This window comes from Musca domestica, unplaced genomic scaffold, assembly GCF_030504385.1.
Source record: "Musca domestica strain aabys unplaced genomic scaffold, Musca_domestica.polishedcontigs.V.1.1 209, whole genome shotgun sequence".
NCBI classification, from domain to species: domain Eukaryota; kingdom Metazoa; phylum Arthropoda; class Insecta; order Diptera; family Muscidae; genus Musca; species Musca domestica.
The window spans coordinates 670,078-691,502 of NW_026712257.1; the positions used below are offsets into that span (position 1 = coordinate 670,078).

The 21,425-nt window shown below is 35.2% G+C and overlaps 1 protein-coding gene across 1 annotated transcript in view; it reads left to right on the plus strand.

Moving 5' to 3' along the window:
- Nucleotides 1–12,105: 12,105 nt before the first annotated feature.
- Nucleotides 12,106–21,425, plus strand: part of LOC101890695 (neurotrimin) — a 190,867-nt gene continuing 181,547 nt past the window's right edge. Inside the window, exon 1 of the mRNA XM_059122639.1 lies at nt 12,106–12,814. Within this exon, the coding sequence (XP_058978622.1) occupies nt 12,553–12,814 (262 nt within the window). The 5' untranslated portion in view covers nt 12,106–12,552. The remainder of the gene's footprint in view (nt 12,815–21,425) is intronic.

A 21,425-nucleotide genomic window follows, 5' to 3' on the forward strand; every position in this document is an offset into this window, starting at 1 on the left:
TGAAACAATTACGGTGAATAATGTCGCTAAAATCATCAAAATACCGAATATCGGGAGGTACCGTTATATGAGGGCTATATGATAACTTGGACCTACATGGCCCATTTACGAACTTAACCTGCCTACTGACAAAATATACATGTGTGCAAAATTTTAGCCTTCTATCTGAATTTGTTCGAAAGATAGCATGATTACAACAGACAGACAGACGGACAGACAGACAGACGGACATCGTCTTAGAATTTTACGGTGATCAAGAATATATATACATTGTTGGGTCTGACATGAGTATACACTCCATAGTATGGTGGAGGGTATAAAAAAGGGAGGAAGTTTTTTCTGAATGAAAAAATCAGAATAATTTTTTCCTATAGAAAAACTTGCGGACATCCAGACCTGATGTTTTCCTAGGAAGAAAATCGCTATATAATTATGCTTCACATTTCTTCTGTAATTAAAATAAAGACAGAAGGAAAGCCCCAAAAAATTCGATACGATCAGGTTTTAATATACTATTTTTCTCTAAACAATTGTTGCAGGAACCTTTGACCTTTGGAACATCCCACATAAGGATTTTTTTCTAAAGAAACAAGTCCAACAGGACTGATATCTTTCAAAAAAAAAAAAAAAATACATTAGATCTAGTAATGCAGACCCAGGAACCGAATAAATATTCTCAGGTGTGCCGAACTTATCGATTTTTTATAGAAAGAGAAACGACTGAATGTTTACTGAAACTGATGTTGTTCCAATAAAATAAATAAATACACCTTTTCTTCGCAGCACTTGTTGTTTTTCTATATTGAAGAAAATCATTCTCCCAATAAAACATTTTTCCAAAGAAAATGTTTCCATGCAGTACGGTATCCGTATAAAAACTCTCTGGTTTAATTGGTTTTCTGCAGAAAGTCAGGACTGAGTTTTCTTCAATAGAAATACATTTTCAGCCTCAATTTATTTTAGAAAAAACTAGTCATTGCTGGGGGCCTGTAATTTTTTTGCAGGAAAATATTATGTTTAACTATTTTTTTTTAAATGTCCATGCCTTTGGGGACTAATTTCTTTATAAAATGTTGTAGACTACCAGGACTGATTTGTTTATAGAGAGAATGCCAACAACCCCAGAGATTACTGTTCTATTCTCTATAAAAAATTTCATTCTGCCAGATTTTTTCATATTGAAACATTTGAAGGCCCTCGGAGACTGTCTTTTTTATTGACAAACTAACGTTGGGTCCCTTTTTTTCTATCGCCCTCCGTAACTGTTTTTTTGTTTTTTTTTTATTAAAAAAATTGAAAATTGTATTTCATTAAATGACCACTTGATAGGCATCCTTCTATCTGACCCTTCTATAAAATGTTAAAATTCTTCCTTTTCACTATGGCCAATAATTCTCCTTTTCTTATGGAATTCTTTATTCCAAATCACTGTCCAAATTCCAGCACCATCGGTTTGAACACAGATGGAAGGAAAGAAACTCATTAAAGAAAGCACTTTCAAGTCACACAAAATCTACATTTAGTTAGTCCTCACCATAGTTCTCGCTTTCTCTCATAAAAAACACAAATCACACTCATATAGCTATGCGACATAGGCATTCTTTTGCGCCGACAATGGTATTGGCTGGCGGGGGCTCAAACACCACACAACAATTGCACAATTTCCCGACGAAAGAAGCCGCATGGAAAAAACACATTTAAAGTGCGTGTGCAGTCTAGAGATGGGAAAAAGGGGGGGAGACAGGAGAACAAACTTCAAGTGTAATAAAAAAATCGTAGAGAAACAAAATTTCCTGAAATTCATATTGCAACAGATGTATTAATATGAGTGGTTCCGGGATAGGGCGGGTAAAGAGGTTGTGGGGAGGGCGTGTGCGTGTGTGGAATTGTGGCACTTGATTGCGTTGAAGAATTATTTGGTAAGAAACATGTTGCCACTTTGTTATTTCTTACTTACCAAAGCATTGCTACATTTATGTGTGCACTTACATATACATATATGGATGCATGTATAGGGTTGCCATTGCAAAATTATTTTCTACAAAAAAAAAAAAATAAATAAATCTCATCGGAATCTTAAAAATTTAACAGCTTTAAATAGAAAATATATATTTCTTGCCAATTACATTTTTATATGAAAAGTCAGGGTCTGAGACATTAAATCCACATTTTGGATCCGGAAATCCCTCTCTCTGTTTGAGAATTGGTAACCCTCTCTTTTGATTCATACATCACCGAACATATGTTTTTGTTTCTCATTCTCATAACTCTTGCAATCATACGCATATTCATTTACTCTGAACATTACAATGCCAGACATCTAGTCTGACAATCCAACAAAAACCCACACACACCAACAAACAGCAACAACGACAATGTGTAATAGCATTTGTGTAATAAAACATATAAAAATTTAATTAACTTTATAATAATTTTATGCAATTTACAACTGAATAACAAAAATAATTATTTGTTATAGTCCTCTTAATGCTAACCAAAAGGGAATGTGGGGGGAGGAGTAGTGCGATGGGGTGTAGTAGTAACAATTATTCGCCCATGAAAGTGATGTGTGTGGGTGTGTTCGTGTGCGCTTGTAAATGTTTGTGTTTGACATTATCTTTTAAGAGTTACTTGAATTGATTTGTCCGAACATCAATTGCCAGTGGTTTTGTAAAATTATTGCCGCTCAAAGACCTGCAAAAATATTTGCAACTATTTTAAGTCCTTTGTAAACCAATGCCAGATTGAGAGAGAGTATATTTAATTTTGAATTATTTAATAATTCCAAATTTATAATTAAATTACATGACATTTGGCATAATTTAATTTACAAAATATTACAGAACGCAAATCGGTTTGCAAGTTAATACAATGGTAAATTAATGAAGTAGCGATGGCTTCAAAATGTTGTGAAAATTATTTAGGTTTGGAGTAGTTTTGGCAAATTTTGAAAAATTGAATTATGGAATTTCCAAAAATATATATTTATGAATATAAAATTTTGCTCTATGTGTGGTATTGAATGTAATTATATTTTAATATACTAACTCGTATTTGAATTTTGAAATATAATGAGTAAGTTCGAGGTACACTGGGAATTCGCCAAATTATATAAAGAATATTATGTATTTCACCAGGAAACTAACAGGGCAATGAACTGATTTTTATACCCTGCACCATACTATGGAGGATATATTAACATTGCTACTCCGTTTGTAAATCCTCGAAATACTCATGTCAAACCCTTTGCAAACCCAATATATGTCAGTAAATATATTCTTGATCAACGTAAAATTCTAAGTCGATTTAGCAATGTCTCTTTGTTTGTCCGTCTGTTGTATTCACGCTATTTTTCAAATGAATTGGGATAGAAGCCTACAGTTTTACGCACATGCGTATTTTGCCAGTTGGCAGATTAAGTTCTTAATGGGCCAAGTCGGCCCACGTATAGCCTCCATGTAACGGTACCTCCCAATATTCAGTATTTTGCTGATTTTGGCGAAATTAAGGACCGGAAGTGTTTCGAATACCCCATTTGATGATCTTACTGTGACAAAAATTACCTATGCAGACCCACATCTTCGTACAGCCCTCTTATAACAGTACAATATTTGATATTTTAATGATTTTAGCGACATTATAAACCGGATTTTTTCGAATTTCATATTGAAAGATCTTGATAGGTACTACAAACTATGACAAAAACCTCCCATTATTCGGTATTTTGATCATTTTAAAGATATTATAAACCAGATTTGTTTCAACTTTCGTATCTTCAGCTCGTAATGGGAACTACAGCCTATGACAAAAAAATTGTCTTTGCTGGTCCACGTCTTCGTACAGCTCCCATATAACGATACCTCCCGATATTCAGTATTTTGATGATTTTTAGCGAGAATTGTATCAAATTTCGTATTTGAAGTTCGGAATCGACACTGCAGCCTGTGACAAACATGACTTATGCAGGTTCTGGTCCTCGCATAGCTTCCATATAACGGTTTTTTTTCGACGATTTTTTTTAAATTTTTTAAGTTCTTCAAGTTGGATGGTTTTAAAAGTTCGGCCTTGCCCAAGATAGGTGTTTATTACTTGTTTCTATTAAAAATTCAGATCCCCATGTACCCTTGTCAGCAAAAACTTCACTATAAAATTTTAGGTTCATTAAAAAAGTTCGTGTTAGGCATTTTCAGTTCTCAGTTTGGCAATTTTATTAATCAGAACAACATACATGTTACTCTATGTTCACTTTTTGACTATTTAATATAATATTCAAGTTCTTACTTTTTCGGAAGGAATAACAGAAAAAGTTTATCTTTTCGCCAAAAAGTCGTCAAAATCTCTCATTTTGAGTTTTACCGAGGAAAATACTAATAAAGCCATTGATAATGGACCTACATCCATTTTTTCTGTCCGACACTATTTCAAGGTCTATATATAAGCCCTAGAAACTAACAGTGACTTCAATATCAAATTTCTGGACATTATCTCTATTATGTTCCCCATTACCAAATGTAGTACCATTTAGTACAATTATGGAACGCATATTCAAAAACCAGTCCTTTCTCTCAAATAATAACACCAACATTGATCCAATATCAAACATCAGAGTTTCAAGTCTTTCCCTTCCAATTTAGTACCACTTAATACTTTTTGAACAAAACCACCTCCATATCCCGAGAGACATTAATATAAAATTTGTGTTTTGGTTCCAGCACTATCCCTTCACCCAATACTGAACACATAATACACATTTCCAAAACTACCTTTGAATATTAAATTTTTTCCATCCTTGGTTCTCATACGAAATTTCAAGTTTTAACAATTTGAGAAGTTTAGTACCATTTTAAGACTTTCGAAATCCGTTTTCTTCCTATGAAATAAAGCATTTTCTTTGAAAATATTACCCTTGTGTAGGGGAGGTACCAGAAGGAGTAAACTGATAATACCCATTTCCGAACTCAATCAAAGTTTGATAACAGTATTACAATATAACAACTAGACAGTCGGACAGATGAACTCCCCTAGACCGTCTGCAAATGTCCTGAAGCGGATTTGTTCCAAGGAGACCTAAGGTCTAAAACCGTTATTTCGATGAGATTAGTTTTGTCCGTATCAAATGATTTATACCCTCTCTAGCCATATGGCTGAAGGTATAAAACATACCACAAGCTCTAAGGATCAGATCTTGAGAAAACAAAAAACTCGAATATCCAACGGGGCTATTTTTGTTATTTTTAAAATCGCAGGCCTTCCTATTTAATTTTTCTGTAGTAAAAATTCGCAGGATGTTCGAAACGAAAGTTTTGTATAAAAATTCGCATGTAATAATTTTTTCTACTGAAAAAATTTGCAGATTTTTCGAAACTCATATCTTTTTATAGAAAAATTTAAAGAGTCGGACATTCTGTGTATTTTCTATTTCCTAAGCGTAGTTTTTACAAAAAAAAAAAAACTTTATATAAACCACACCTCAATTAGTTGTTACTCTCGCTTATTGTACCTGAGTCCTAAGAATTGGCAATATGATACTAGGTAAGGATACCAGCGACATCTACAGGCCGCTTTCATTTGTTCCGTCAGAAGCATACACCCATAACAACAGATGGAACAACCAGCAGCCGATCAGCAAAATGGATTTCACATCAACACAACAGCTTTGCGTCATATTTCCTTGCATATGGCGGCCCACACCATCACAATGGCCGGCGCTTGAGTTCTGGTGGCCAACCGAACTTGCACATTTTCAGCTGACCTCTTTGGAAAGTAAACACGATCATTTTGTTTGTTTACAAACTGCTGGACAACGAATGTTTTCTCATAAGAGAGATTCGATTCGGCAGTTCACCACTTTTGGCCAAGCGAAGCAACTCTTTAGCTCTTTTGAGTCTATTTATTGCCGTTGCGATGTAAGTTCTTTCATTTTTTTGGAATTTCAATGGCTTTACCCCAAGCTCATTTTTCAATATTTGCAGAATGGAATATTGCGATATGTTCAGCTCACGAGCCATTTTTAGGCCACTGCGGCGTGGGTATCGATCAAGTCGCTTCTTCTTTACTTTTCGAACCATTTCTGTTGAAGTTGCTATTTTCTTCCGTCCACTTCCTTGACGCCGGGCTACGCTACCAGTATCAGCATCATGGTAACGAGCGATGGTACGAGACACAAAAGATATATTCACATTTAAATGCTGGAGTGCTCTAACGATAGCCACTTGTGGTTTTCCAGCCAAATATAAAGAAATCACACTATCACGCTTAAATTCCATCACGAATAGCTTTTCATCTGGAAACTACTCACCAAAATGATTTTGAACGCTTGTAAACAATATAATGAGCTGTCACTGGAATAATTTTAACGGCTGTCGAACGAGCGGCTTGGAAATGACAGCAGTCTGAAGTTGGTTGTAGTTTTTTCATATCATCCTGTAAACACTCTGTAATTGAGGTTATACAAAAATATCACAATCCATAAGGATCAGATTTTAAGAAAAAAAAATCGAAGGTCCAACGTAGCTGCTATGATGCTTATAAAATAGCAGGCCTTTCTACCTACTTTTTCTGTAGACAAAAATTCACAGGCTCTCCGAACAAGTTTTTTTATAAAAATTCACAGTCGCATGTAATATTTTTTCTTCGGAAAAAATATGCTGTTTTTCGAAACTAATATTTTGCTTCCGATAAAATTACAAATCCTGCAAAACTGTGTTGTTTCTATTTTCTAGACCGGGGTTACAACCGGGGGTTTAAAAATTGGCAAGGTGATACTACTACTGAATCTAGGTAAGGATTTCTACATATTTCCTTGCATATTAGCACGAGTGACTACTAACATAGGCGGTGGGAGATATTAAGTATTGGACACTTGATTTACTAATGACATTGGATACAATCGTTGACGCCACACTGTATGACCATTTCGAACTCACTGCTCTCCAGGCAAACGTTGGGCGCCAGTCGCACATGGAATTCGGTAAGAAGAAGTTAATATTCGAAAGATTGTCACTGGAATTCGCTAGAGTGGATTTAACATCCTGTTATTTCCTTCTTTGGGGTCATTGTCATCAAGGACATAAGGCAGGCAATTTGCGATTTGGTTATGAAAAAGCCTTTCCTCTTAATTGTAAAATAAACATTACCTTAAAAAATAATATATACTTCCTTGAATTTCAAAAGAACGCCCCTCTTTGGAACCTCCTTTATATAGGAGACCTTTGTAGAGGTCTATTATGAAAGACTTCCTCAATGGTTCCCAAAATATTAAAAATCTCCTGTGTTCTTTCCTGTATGAAAGATGCTTCTGTTTCATTTACATAATTATTAAAATACAATTATTTACCGATGTATACTAATTTCGAACGGGTTCATCGAAAGGATAAAGCCTGCGACGATGAGTTTTTTTTTTTTCAAATGGAACATAAACAGTATTTGAATAGGAAAATCACCTTTCAATTACCAATTTAGACACACTAACAGTTTTGTCGTTACAATTTTCAAATTTTGTGTTTGTCTTGTTTAGTTTTTTTCAAATCTATCTTTATTTATTTGTCTACAACTATTATCATTACTTGAAACTTCTTCCACATTTCGTTACCACCTTGAAAAGGACCTCAGAGGCTTATTACCGGCTTGTACGTGTTGCACAAAACTGCTGCACTAAAGTGAACCTAATAACTTTCGCCAGATTTATGGCATTTTTATAACTCCGTAACAATAGTTTTGGGACATTTTGGGTTTTTTTTTGGAATTCAATAAAGTTCGGGCAAATCCTTTTGGAAAAATATGTGCAGACATATGTTGCTGTTGTTGTTGCTAATCTTCTTCTTTTTCTCTTTTCGAATCACTTTTCCAATTTTCCTAGCTTCACAAAAAAAAAAAAAAAGAAAATAGAACCGAGCAGAAAACTACAACAAAACGAATTAGTCATAAGGACTTAGAAAACTTAAAGCAAAAGAAATGAATTTGTGGTAACAAATGTTATTGTTGGAAAACTTCTCTAACGTCTTCATAGTCTCGTTGTGTTGCACTGCAGGGAAATTCCTACGAAAGGGAAGGAAACTTTATTTGTTTTTGTTTGTTTGGATTTCCATACATAGTGTGTTTGCAAAAAAATAGTATTTGCATTATCTCTCTTTCCACGAAGGAAGTTCTACTGCTCCGCCAGTCTGCAGGAGTTTTAGGGGTTTGCAAACTTCGAAGACAAATAGGAAATTCATATTGAATCTCTAACAGAAGAAAAAGTAGGATGTATATGAAATATTTGCAGAGATGGGTTTTTAATTAAGGTCTATGACACGATCAGCCTTATTGTCAGGACTTTATATTTATGGACAAAATGTGCCTTATCGGAATAACGGGTTTAGAGCTCACCCGTTGTGGGATATTTGGAATCGATTTTACTGGGTTCGTCTGTCTGTCTGGTCGGTTGGTGCGTACGATTACTCTCAAAGAGTGTATCCGATCGAGTCAAAATTTTCTTGCATCGCAATATTTTCTAAAATTTTGATTGTGTATGGGGTCGGGTCCCTTCGGCAGACCTCGCTCGATTTTGCTCAAAGAGTGAAACTCACTCGAATTCGAGTGACTCAGGAGTGCTCCCACTCAAAACGAAAGGGAGAAACGTTGACTCCGTAAACAACTCCCACACTTTGAGCAATCCTATTCGCGAGCAAGTTTCTTATCCGAGTGAAATTAAACTAATCTGATCTCTGACAAAAAAAATGAAAATACAGCACACCAAAACATATGAACGAAAATGGACAATTTTGACCCTGTCCATTTCATATCCCTCTCACAAAAGATAACCATTTTGAACATTATCTCTCATAGAATGTCTGATTTTCGCAGATGGGATACATGGTCCATCCCTTTCTTTCACCAATCTTATAAAACCTCAATTTTTTTTTGAAAACACATATTTCACATTCAGAACAAAATAAAATTTTAAAAATAGCAATATTTGAATCAGACGCACGTCTTGTCGTGATATGCTAAATATCGGTCATTCCTGCCGATATCTCGACCATAAATAGTTTAATTCTGAGCAGTCATGACAATATGAGAAGTTTATCTAGGGTCTTCTTCAAACTCCAAAAATCCCAATATGGTTAATATGATCGAAGTTTTAAGGAGAGATACTAGTGTCTGATTTTCGGAAATCATAGACCTATTTCTTTATTCCCACCAATGGTAAACTTTTGTGAACAAAAATCCCGAATATCCAATAAATGAATGATGTCGCCGCCTCGGTCCTATTTCGCATCTCATACTATGTTTGCTACAGTCTGACCAGATCAGTAGAGCTTTTCAAGGATGTCCGGGCCAAGAATCAAGGATATAATAAAAATGTTTACTTCAAGCTTCAATGCCAGGAATATTTTTTATTTATTTATTTATTTATTTATTTATTTATTTTTTTTTTTTTGTAAAACTTTTATCAAAGACTTCCCGGAGGAATATTAGTTGTGGATTTCTGTTATATGTTATTTTCAAGTCATTTTAAGGTAAATATTTTATAAAATACTTTATAAGACATTCCTGTATATTTTATTTTTGCTTTTAAAACAAACAAACTTTAAAACATTTTAACCAGGTCGTGAGATTTTAAAAATATACAAATATTCTGTTCAATAATTGTTGTTTTTGCAAAGAATTTGGCAAAAAAAAAAAAATAGGAAAATACCGTTAAATTGGGGCCTACGCGAAAACATGTACATGAATGTCGCATGTCGACTTTCCGGTGAATAATGTCGCAAAAACCATCAAAATCTCGAATATAAGGAGGTACCGTTATATGACGATGACCTGGACCTGCGTAAGCAATTAATTATCACAGGCTACAGTAGCTATTAGGAAGTTCAAATACAAAAATTGAGCAAATTCCGGTAAATAATGTCGCTGAAATCATCAAAATATCGAAGATAGGGAGTTACGGTTACATTGGACTTATACGAAGACCTGGGCCTGCATAAACAACAGTCACAGGCTGTAGCACCCATCTGGATCTTCAAATATGAAATTTAATACAATTCCAATGCTATCGCCAAAATCATCAAAATACCGTACATATAGAGAGGTACCGTTTTATGGGGACTATATGAAGACCTGGACCTGCAAAGACAATTTTCTTTCTTAGGCTGTAATATCCATTACTAACTTCAAGCGAATCAATTTTAAAACAATTCCGGCGAATAATGAAGCTAAAATCGTCAAAATAACGAATATCGGAGGATGCCGTTATATGGGGGCTATACGAAGGCGTGAACCAGACTGTAGTACCTATTAGAAACTTTAAATACGAAATTTTAAATAACTCCGATGAATAATGCCGCTAAAATCATCAAAATAACGAATATAGGGGCTATACGATGACCTGGACCTGTATAGGCAATTTTTTGTCACAGTCTGCAGTACCCAAGAGAAACTTAAAACTTTTAATTTAAAACATTTCCGGTGAAAAGTGTTACACAAACTTTAAAAATAATGAATATCTCGAGCACTAACCAGGCATGTAAGTTACATAATCGGAACACCTGCAGGCAATTTACAACAAGCTGGGGTCAAACTTGTGACTAAACACCAAAAAAAAAACTTTAATCGGCCGGTACAGTTATATGGAGGCTATACCTAAACGTGGACCTATATAGCCCATTTTTAATACCAAGAGTCCTGCAGACATAACATATACGGGGTGAAATGAAAAAACTGCAACCAACATCAGACGGCTGTCACTTCTAAGCCAATTAAAATTATACCAGTGACAGCTCATTATATTGTTTGCAAGCGTACGAAAGCATTTTTGTGACAATTTTCCAGAAAAAAAATTTTTCCTGATAGAGTTCAAGCTCTTTATATTTGGCTGGAAACCCACAAGTGCCTATCGTTAGAGCACTCCAGCATTTAAATGTGAATAAATCTTTTGTGTCTCGTACCATCGCTCGTTACCGTAATACCGGTAGCGTAGCCCGAGGTCAAGGAGGTGGACGGAAGAAAACAGCAATATTAGCAGAAAAGGTTCGAAAATTAAAGAAGTGACTTGATCGAAACCCGCGTTGCAGTAGCGGAAAAAATGGCTTGTGAGCTGAATAAATCGCAATAATCCATTCGGCAAATATTGCAAAATGAGCTCGAGGCAAAGCCATTGAAATGCCAAAAAGTGCAAGAACTTACACCGCAACAGAAAGAAAAAAGACGCAAAAGAGCTAAAGAGTTGCTTCGCTTGGCTGAAAGTGGTGAACTGCCGAATTTGGTTTTATCCGATAAGAAAACATTCATTGTCCAGCAGTTTGTAAACAAACAAAATGATCGTATCTACTTGCCAAAGAGGTTAGCTAAAATGTGCACCTTCGGTTGGCCACCAGAACTCAAGCGCCGGCCACGGTTATGGTGTGGGCCGCCATGACCGTGGCATCAGAATAAATGGCGAATAATATCGCGAAAATATTCCGGAGGGTGTATTAAAGTCTTGGACATTCTAACAGGACTCAGCACGCGCCACCCAAGAATGGTTACAAAATGAGGTTCCTCTCTACATTTCCAGCGCACAATGGCCACCAAAATCTCTGGATACCAATCCGTTGGACTATTGTGTCTGGAGTTTTTTGGAATGCAAGGTTGACACCAAAAAAACCAAAGTGACGATCACCTCAAGCAAGCGCTTCGCCGGTAATGGGCCAAAATAACGCAGAGCAACATTCGGGCAGCGTGTGACGGTTTCATTGGCCAAAGGTGACCAATTCTAACAAATCTAAACTTATTCTAAAATTTGATGCTATTTCCGACATTTTTTCTTTCATTCAATAAAATTTAAAAATGTAAAAATTGTGGCGTTTGACTTTGTTGCAGTTTTTTTATCTCACCTTGTATACCCTCCATATTATGGTGTAGGGTAAAAAACTATGTGTATGACAAAGTGCCTATCAAAATGGGATATTATTAAAATATATGTCTTGGATGTTCGCCTCCAGTGAATCTGTCCTTCAGGGTTTTTAATTCATTCACTAAAGGCATTCATTGCCAATATTCGGTGAAACCTTAGAACATATATTTAAATTAGTTTTAATTTTTATTAATTAATTAATTTTTTTTTTATTTTTCAGGTGGTAAATTTTATGGACAAGGAAGAATCTATCTCACCCCTGGATCAACAATAAAACACCAATAAAAATATAAATTTTTTATAAAAATCAAACAAAGAAGTCTCCTAACAAAAATACACTTCAAATGCCGTTGAGACGATATAACTAAGCGTTGCATGTTTGTTGCATGTGCTAAAATAATGTTGTTGCAGCATTGCAACATTTATGCTGGCATAGACTCGTTTGGATTTGTCTATAACACAAGTGGCGAACAACAAAGAGAAGAGCAACAACAACAACAGCAGCAGAGGCGACAGAAATATCAGCAAGACTCAGAGCAAAGCCAAAGACTAGGCCATTCAATCCACACTCGAAACAACAGCTGCAGCAGGAACAGCAACACCCACAACAACAGCAGCTGCAGCAGCAGCGGCAACAAACAACACCAACATCTGTATCGACAAACCGTGTCGAGTTGATGGGCCCCTGGTACCTAATTGGGGCCCTCCTACTGCTATCAGCAAGAGCGGGGGACTCCACCAACAAGATCATACCACAGCAGATTGGCTCGTCGCACACCAATGCCGCCAACGGCATCAGTGGAATGCATCACCACATACCCAAGAACTCCATTGCGACCAATGCGGTCAACAACAACAACAACAAAGGCACAGTGCTCAGCGGCAATGGGGTTATCGTAGCCGGTGGTGGCTCAATTAGCCCATCATCGTCGCTTAACAGTAAGTATTGCCGATCACACACACACCTACACACAATGCAATCAAGCTGGCCATTATTGACGCTTGTTACCTTTTGCTCCACAAATTTTGATGGAGTTGTGTTTTTTTTTCGGTTCAATTGTTGTCACAAAATATTCGGTATTTTTTTTCGGAATAGGCGAAGTACGTGTGAGTGAGTGTCTGCCTGTGTGTTCGTCATGGTGTCAGGCATGAAGAGTTTTCAATTTTTCGTTTGGAATATGATAAATGTTAACATATGTATATTTATTCGAATACCTAACGCCGGAGAGATGATACTCAGCAAATGTGTCCAGTTGTTGGACCGTTCTTTCGACCACCATTTGTGGCCGTGGTGCTGGTGGTGGTGGCAATGGAAAGTGGCATTTATGTAAATTTAGTTTACTCAATGGCTGAGCATGAGCATGTGTGTGTGCGTCATGGCCACAAAAAAAGCCAGAATCGCAAATTTCTATAAAACCATTTTCTAGCCACAATCAAACCAATCTCTCCGTCGTACAGTGGAAGTGTTGAAAATTTAATTTGTCAATAATATTTGAAAAATTGCATTTGATGATGGATGTGGGTTAGGAGTGTTGGGGAGGTAGCATATTCAGCCAAAGGGACCTGTGGGAAAATTATTTTGTAAACTTTATTGAAAGAAATAATGTAAGGACCCTGGGCGGAAAAAAATCCCAGAAAAAAGGAAGAGAAAGCCCCTTGAGTTGTTCTAAGGCCCTAGAGATTTTCTTTTTCCAGAGGCATCAGAGAAGGCCCCAGTGACCTTCTTTTCTATAGGGAAAAGTAGGACCCTGAGGCCTTCTCTTCTATGCGGAATAGAAGGCCCCGAGAGGCATTCTCTTCTATGCGGAATAGAAGGCCCCGAGAGGCCTTCTCTTCTTCTATACGGAAAAGAAGGCCCAGAGGCCTTCTCTTCTTCTATACGGAAAAGAAGGCCCCGAGAGGCCTTCACTTCTATACGGAATAGAAGGCCGCGAGAGGCCTTCTTTTCTATACGGAATAGAAGGCCGCGAGAGGCCTTCTTTTCTATACGGAATAGAAGGCCCCGTGAGGCCTTCTCTTCTATACGGAATAGAAGGCCCCGTGAGGCCTTCTCTTCTATACGGAATAGAAGGCCCCGAGAGGCCTTCTCTTCTATACGGAATAGAAGGCCCCCGGAGGCCTTCTCTTCTATACGGAAAAGAAGGCTCCCAGAGGCCTTCTCTTCTATACGGAAAAGAAGGCTCCCAGAGGCCTTCTCTTCTATACGGAAAAGAAGGCCCCCAGAGGCCCCCAGAGGCCTTCTCTTCCATACGGAATAGAAGGCCCCCAGAGGCCTTCTCTTCCGTACGAAATAGAAGGCCCCCAAAGGCCCTCTCTTCTATCAAAATAAAAGGCCCCCAGAGGCCTTCTGTTTTATACGGAATAACAGGCCCTCGGAGGCCTTCTGTTCTATACGGAATAGCAGGCCCTCAGAGGCCTTCTGTTCTATACGGAATAGCAGGCCCTCAGAGGCCTTCTGTTCTATATAGAATAGAAGGCCCCCAGAGGCCTTCTCTTCTATACGGAATAGAAGGCCCCGAGAGGCCTCCAGAGGCCTTCTCTTCTATACGGAATAGGAGGTCCCCAGAGGCCTTCTCTTCTATACGGAATAGGAGGCCCCCAGAGGCTTCTGAGGCCTTATTTTAGCTATAGAAAAGAAAACCTCTGAGGTCTTCTTTGTTCTATAAAATAGAATGACCCAGAGGTATTCTCTTCCATTCGGAAAAGAAGGACCGAGAGGCCTTTTCTTCTATGCGGAATTGAAGGCCGCGTAGGCCTTCTTTCTTCGTTATAGAAGAAAAGGCCTCTGAGACCTTATTTTCGCTATAGAAAAGAAAACCTCTGAGGTCTTCCTTGTTCTATAAAATAGAAGCCCTCCTAGGCCTTCTTTTCGTTGTAGAATAGAGGGCCTCTGGGGCCATCTTTCTGGACCTTCTTTTCACTATAGAAGGGAAGGCCTCAGAAGCCTTCTTTTTTCTTTTCTCTATAGAAGAAAGGCCTTCTCTTTTACATTTAGTAACTTAAAATGTTAAGCTCTGTGTCCACAGTAAATTTGTCTTTGTTTTTCTATCCAACAGTTCACTGGAGTTCAGTTGTTAATACTGTCCCGCAAATTGTTATTATATTGGTCCTTTATGGAGGTGTTTTTTTTTTTCTTTTTTTTGTTTGGGCACACCAACATTTCAGGGTGGTCGCATGGTTTTTGTGTTCCCACTGATGACAATGATACTACTGCTTATGATATTGGCCACCATGTGGTGCGGCATGGTAACGGCACATTGAGGTTAGTGAATATCTCGACAAAAAAAGTGCACGAGATATAGACCCGGAAAAAAAACTATCAACAGATGTTGTAAATTCTCTGTGATGTGTGGCAAATGTGGATTGTTGGTTCGTTGGTCGCTTGTTTGGTCAATTATTCACTGTTACAATATGTTTATTTTTGGGAGACTCTCTCACTTTTTGTTGCTATTCCTCTGAAAAGAGAAAATAAGCATATGCCGGGTAAAGGTTTCAAATATTTGGGTCGAAAAAAGAATGCAACAGTAACTGGAGTTGATAAACGAATTCCAAAAGTGGTAACTCGTTTTTTTGTTGTTTTATAATTTTAAAACAATTTTTTGCCCATTAATGTGCATAAATGTGACACTTGTATGCGAATGTGATACTGTCGCACAAAATGGTGTTTGTGTTTTTTTTTTTGCTTCTTCTTGTTGTTGTCCCTGGTGATGCAGATAGCTTGCATTTCAAAGGCACCACTCTGTATGCCGAATTTATGGTTATGAGAAATATTCTGTGTTCATGGGTATAAATCTTAAAGAGCTGAACATATATATAAATATATTTGGCGAATTTTTGGGGGGATTTCAATAAATCGTGATTTATTGTGGCAGGGAAAATTTGAATTGAAAAAAAGGAACGAAAATATGAAGAATTATTTGGCAGAAGTCAATGTTCATAAAGTTTGTAATATATTGTTATTGATTAATATTATTTTATTAACAACATTTGGGTAAAAAGTTTTCGTATCAGAAAAAAAACATCAAATATATTGGAAATATGACCAAACCCCTAGCAAGAAAAGTGGACCTGTATGGGTCGATGGGCTTTAATTTGGTTTTTTGCGCGTATAACACATCTAATGGACGTAAATTACTGTGAAGTAATTATTGCACTCGTGATGCTTGAAGAAATATCCCTTAAAAATTCAAGTTTATTTGACTGCTGATTCTTGTGAAAATATCTTTTAAAAATCTCCGTCTGTTCGGCTATTAGTACTGGAAGAAACATCCTTAAAAAATCCATGTTTATTCGACTGTTGGTCCTTGAAGAAATTTCCTTTAAACGTCCATTTTTTTGGCTATTGGTCCTTGAAGGAATATCCCTTAAAATTCCACTTTTTTTTTGATTATTGGTCGTTGAAAAAGCTATCCTTACCAAAAGGTTTATTTGTCTCTTGGTCCTTGAAGACATATCCTTAAAATATCCACGTTTTGTTTACTAATGGTCCTTGAAAAAAATATCATTTAAATATCCATGTTTATTCGGCTGTTGACCCTTGAAGAAATATCCTTTAAAAATCCACTTTTATTTGACCATTGGTCCTTGAAGAAATATCCTTAACAAATTAAGGTTTATTTGACTCTTAGCCTTTCAAGAAATATCCCTTAGAAATCCATGTTTATTCGACTGTTGGTCCTTAAAAAGTATCGTTTAAAAATCCACGTTTATTCAACTATTGGTCCTTGAAATCTTTTATAAATCCACGTTTATTCGACGGTTGGTCCTTGAAAAAATATCCTTTAAAAATCCACGTTTATTGCACTCTTAGTCCTTTAAGAAATGTCTTTTAAAAATCGTTGTGTTTTCGACTTTTCATCCTTGAAAATGTATTCGACTACTGATCCTTGAGGAAATATTCTTTAAAAATCCACGTTTATTTGACTATTGATCCTTGAAGAAACATTCTTTAAAAATCCACGTTTATTTGACTATTGATCCTTGAAGAAATATTCTTTAAAAATCCACGTTTATTTGACCATTGGTCCTTGAAGAAATATCCTTAACAAATTCAGGTTTATTTGACTCTTAGCCTTTCAAGAAATATCTCTTAGAAATCCATGTTTATTCGACTGTTGGCCCTTAAAAAGTATCGTTTAAAAATCCACGTTTATTAGACTCTTAGTCCTTTAAGAAATGTCTTTTAAAAATCGTTGTGTTTTCGACATTGATCCTTGTAGAAATACCCTTTAAAAATCCACGTTTATTTGACTATTGATCCTTGAATAAATATCCTTTAAAAATCCACGTTTATTTGACTATTGGTCCTTAAGGAAATACCCTTTAAAAATCCACGTTTATTTGACTATTGATCCTTGAATAAATATCCTTTAAAAATCCACGTTTATTTGACTTTTGATACTTGAATAAATATTCTTTAAAAATCCACGTTTATTTGACTTTTGATCCTTGAATAAATATCCTTTAAAAATCCACGTTTATTTGACTATTGATCCTTGAAGAAATATCGTTTAAAAATCCACGTTAATTCGATTATTTGTCCTTGAAGAAATATTCTTTAAAGATCCAGGTTTATTTGACTCTTGGTCCTTGGGGAAATATCCTTTAAAAATTTACGTTTAATTGATTATTGATCATTGAAGGATTATCCTCTAAAAAAATCACGATTGTTCAACTAATGGTATTTGAAGAAATATCCTTAAAATCCACGTTTATTCGATTGTTAGTCCTTCAATAAATATCCTTTAAAAATCCACCTTTATTCGACTGTTAATCCATGAAGAAATGCCCTTTAAAAATCCATGTTTATTTGAGTATTTGTCCTTGTTTATTTATTTCACTGTTGATCTTTGAAAAAATATCCTTTAAAAATCCAAGTTAATTCAACTGTTGGTCCTTGAAATAATATCCTTTAAGAATCCAAGTTAATTCAACTGTTGGTCCTTGAAATAATATCCTTTAAGGATCCAAGTTAATTCAACTGTTGGTCCTTGAAGAAATATTCTTTAAAAATCCACGTTTATTTGACTATTGATCCTTGAAGAAATATTCTTTAAAAATCCACGTTTATTTGACTATTGGTCCTTGAAGAAATATTCTTTAAAAATCCACGTTTATTTGACTATTGATCCTTGAAGAAATATTCTTTAAAAATCCACGTTTATTTGACTATTGGTCCTTGAAGAAATATTCTTTAAAAATCCACGTTTATTTGACTATTGATCCTTGAAGAAATATTCTTTAAAGATCCAGGTTTATTTGACTCTTGATGATTGAAGAAATATTCTTTAAAAATCCACGTTCATTTGACTATTGATCCTTGAAGAAATATTCTTTAAAAATCCACGTTTATTTGACTATTGGTCCTTGAAGAAATATTCTTTAAAAATCCACGTTTATTTGACTATTGATCCTTGAAGAAATATTCTTTAAAAATCCACGTTTATTTGACTATTGATCCTTGAAGAAATATTCTTTAAAAATCCATGTTTATTTGATTATTGATCCTTGAAGAAATATTCTTTAAAAAATCCAGGTTTATTTGACTATTGATCCTTGAAGAAATATTCTTTAAAAATCCACGTTTATTTGACTATTGATCCTAGAAGAAATATTCTTTAAAAATTCATGTTTCATTGACTCTTAGTTTTTAAAGAAATGTCCTTTAAAATCCATGTTTGGTTCTTGAAAAATACCCTTTAAAATCCACTTTTATTTGACTATTGGTCCTTGAAGAAAAATCCTTTAAAAATCCACGTTTATTCAACTCTTGGTCCTTGAAGAAAAATGCTTTAAAAATCCAGGTTTATTTGACTCTTGATCCTTGAGGAAATATCCTTTAAAAATCCACGTTTATTCAACTCTTGCTCCTTGAAAAATACCATTTAATTACCACGTTTATTTGACTCTTGGTTAAATAATTCAAATTTATTTAACTATTGGTGCTTGAAGTAAAATCCTTTAAAATCCACTTTAATTAAACTGTTTGTCTTTGAAGAAATATCCTTTAAAAATCCACGTTTATTTGATTATTGGTTCTTTAGGAAATATCCTTTAAAACTAAAACTTTAAAGTCTATATTTATCCGCAATATCCTTTAAAAATCCATGCATATATTTTTGAAGTATCTTTAAATATTCACATTCATTCAAAATATTCTTTAAAAATCCACGTTTATTCGAAATATCCTTTTAAATCAGCGTTTACTGTTAGTCCTTTAAGAAATCCTTTAAAAATCCACGATTATTCAACATTAGCCCTTAAAATAATTGTAGTTTATTTGGTACCATTTCCAAATTTTGGTACCATTTAGTACAATTTTTTGTATTTAGTACACCGTTCCAAAATCATCTCCCAATATCACCCCTGCTTTCCAAACTCAATTCTTTTTATAAAAATTTTCAGATTTCAACTCAATCCGTTTACATAATACCGAAATAGTACCAAATTTAATTCTAAAAAAAAACCATTGGTATATCTATCCTATACTACATCGGCGACTCTCATCCCAAATTGTTTGCCTATCCCTTTGCCCAAAACAATAGTTTAAAAGTTTAGTACCTTTTAGTACTTTTAGTACCCTTAATGTTCGAATTTCCAAAAACCCTGCCTTCTCTAACCCCTACACACCACCGTTGACCCACAAGCCAAATTTCAAGATTCTAGCTTCACCCGTTTCTCCTGAGCATGGTTTCTCTTAGTCACTCTCTAAAATATATTTAATGTACATGTTTTGAAATGAATGCATTACAATGGATATAAGTCATGAATCAATACACATACAGATACTGTTTATACATATAAACCCTGGTATTGAAGTCACCTTTCATATGAAATTTTCAGAAACAAATGTCGGTTCACGAATTTCAGAGAACATCAATGACTAACACATTTTTTTTCCAAATAGATGACGGATAAATCCCCATAATGGATATCGTATTTCTCAATATATGAAATCCTGTTTATCTGCTAGGATACACATTTCCAGCTTTGAATTTTGTTTCAATATTAAAGCTGACATAACGCATTTTTTGGATTTCTGATTTAGGCTCCATATACATTTTATGGCTTGAACTAGTCCCATCTAAATTATATTTTTTCAGATTCATATATTATTCCTTCATATAAATTAGTTTCAATTTTCATATCCTTCCCCCCTCCTTGCATTATACATTCACAGAGCATCTTAAATATAAATTAACCACAAAGAGGATCAAACGTTTGACATTTGTAGTTGTGCGTCCCTCCCCCCGCTGACACAACTACATTTGCATACGAAATCATTATTATTATTGCTATTATCTCGTCTTGTCTTGTATCACATCACAAGAAGATAATGATGCAGCAGACAAAGCGCTTACAAGGCTTTGGTGATGACAACCGAAAATCTCGGCTTCCTTGTTGTTGCCATTCAATGAATGACATCACTTAAGCTACCAGTGGTGATAGGAGAGGAGATGGGCGTTACGCAAGTTGATGCTGTATCATTCGAACACTCGAAGGCATTACCGATTTAATGCAGTTTGTGAAAAGTTCGTTATGAAATTCATTTAAAATGCATTTTTAATTAGTTTATGTTGCTCAAAGGACCCAAACAGAGAGAGAGAGAGAGAGAGAGAGAGAGAGGAACAGTCACAGAGAAAGAGAATAGAACAGTTATACTAATAATATTGTTATTATTCAATTGAATAGAATTGAAAATATTGCAAAGGGTAAATTGTGAAATAAAAGGACAGAGCATTTGTGGCATACAAAGAAAATTGAATAAGTCGAGAAGGAATGGACAAATTTTCGAAATTAAGACTTAACTTTATACGTAAGAAAATCACATTAGTTAGCAGAATTTCCATTGACATATCGTTCAGTGTATTAAAAGCGATTATTGGCTAGCTTTGTGCATCGGACGACAATGTTTAATTGCCATATTTCGTCAGAGATGTTCAAGCTGCAAACATACACACACACATATAAACTCCATAAAATTCCCATGTATGCCTAATGGCACATGTATTGCATTTCTAGTCAAAATTTCATTTTCGTCTGAGAAAGTATTCCACACACACACACTTAGTCACCAACAAAGACATCCACACAGAATATTCAATTGTAGATGCACACACACACACAGCCATACATTATTGATAACTAAGATTGCCATGAAAATTCAATGTGAACTCAAGAAAAATCTAATAAAAGCCAAATGTATTCTCTTTTTCTATTAAAGAAATCGAATTTAACAAAATAATTATTAATAACATTTGAGATTTATTGTAATTTTCATAATTGACTATTAAAATTAAACCTTTGATGAAAAAGGGATTCTTCGGGGCACATGTCAAATGCGAATGTGTGAAAATTTTGGTAGCATGGATTGCAATTAAATCATTTTCATGATTTGTTGAGAAATTAAATTAAAAATTTAATTTCGAATCTTAAACATGAATGGGGACGTTGGGTGAGAGTTGTGACTAAGAGAAAAGTAAAATGTCAAAAAATAATTTAAGAGCAATAAATTAATGGCCAATATTGCCGATATCCGATCTCAATCTAA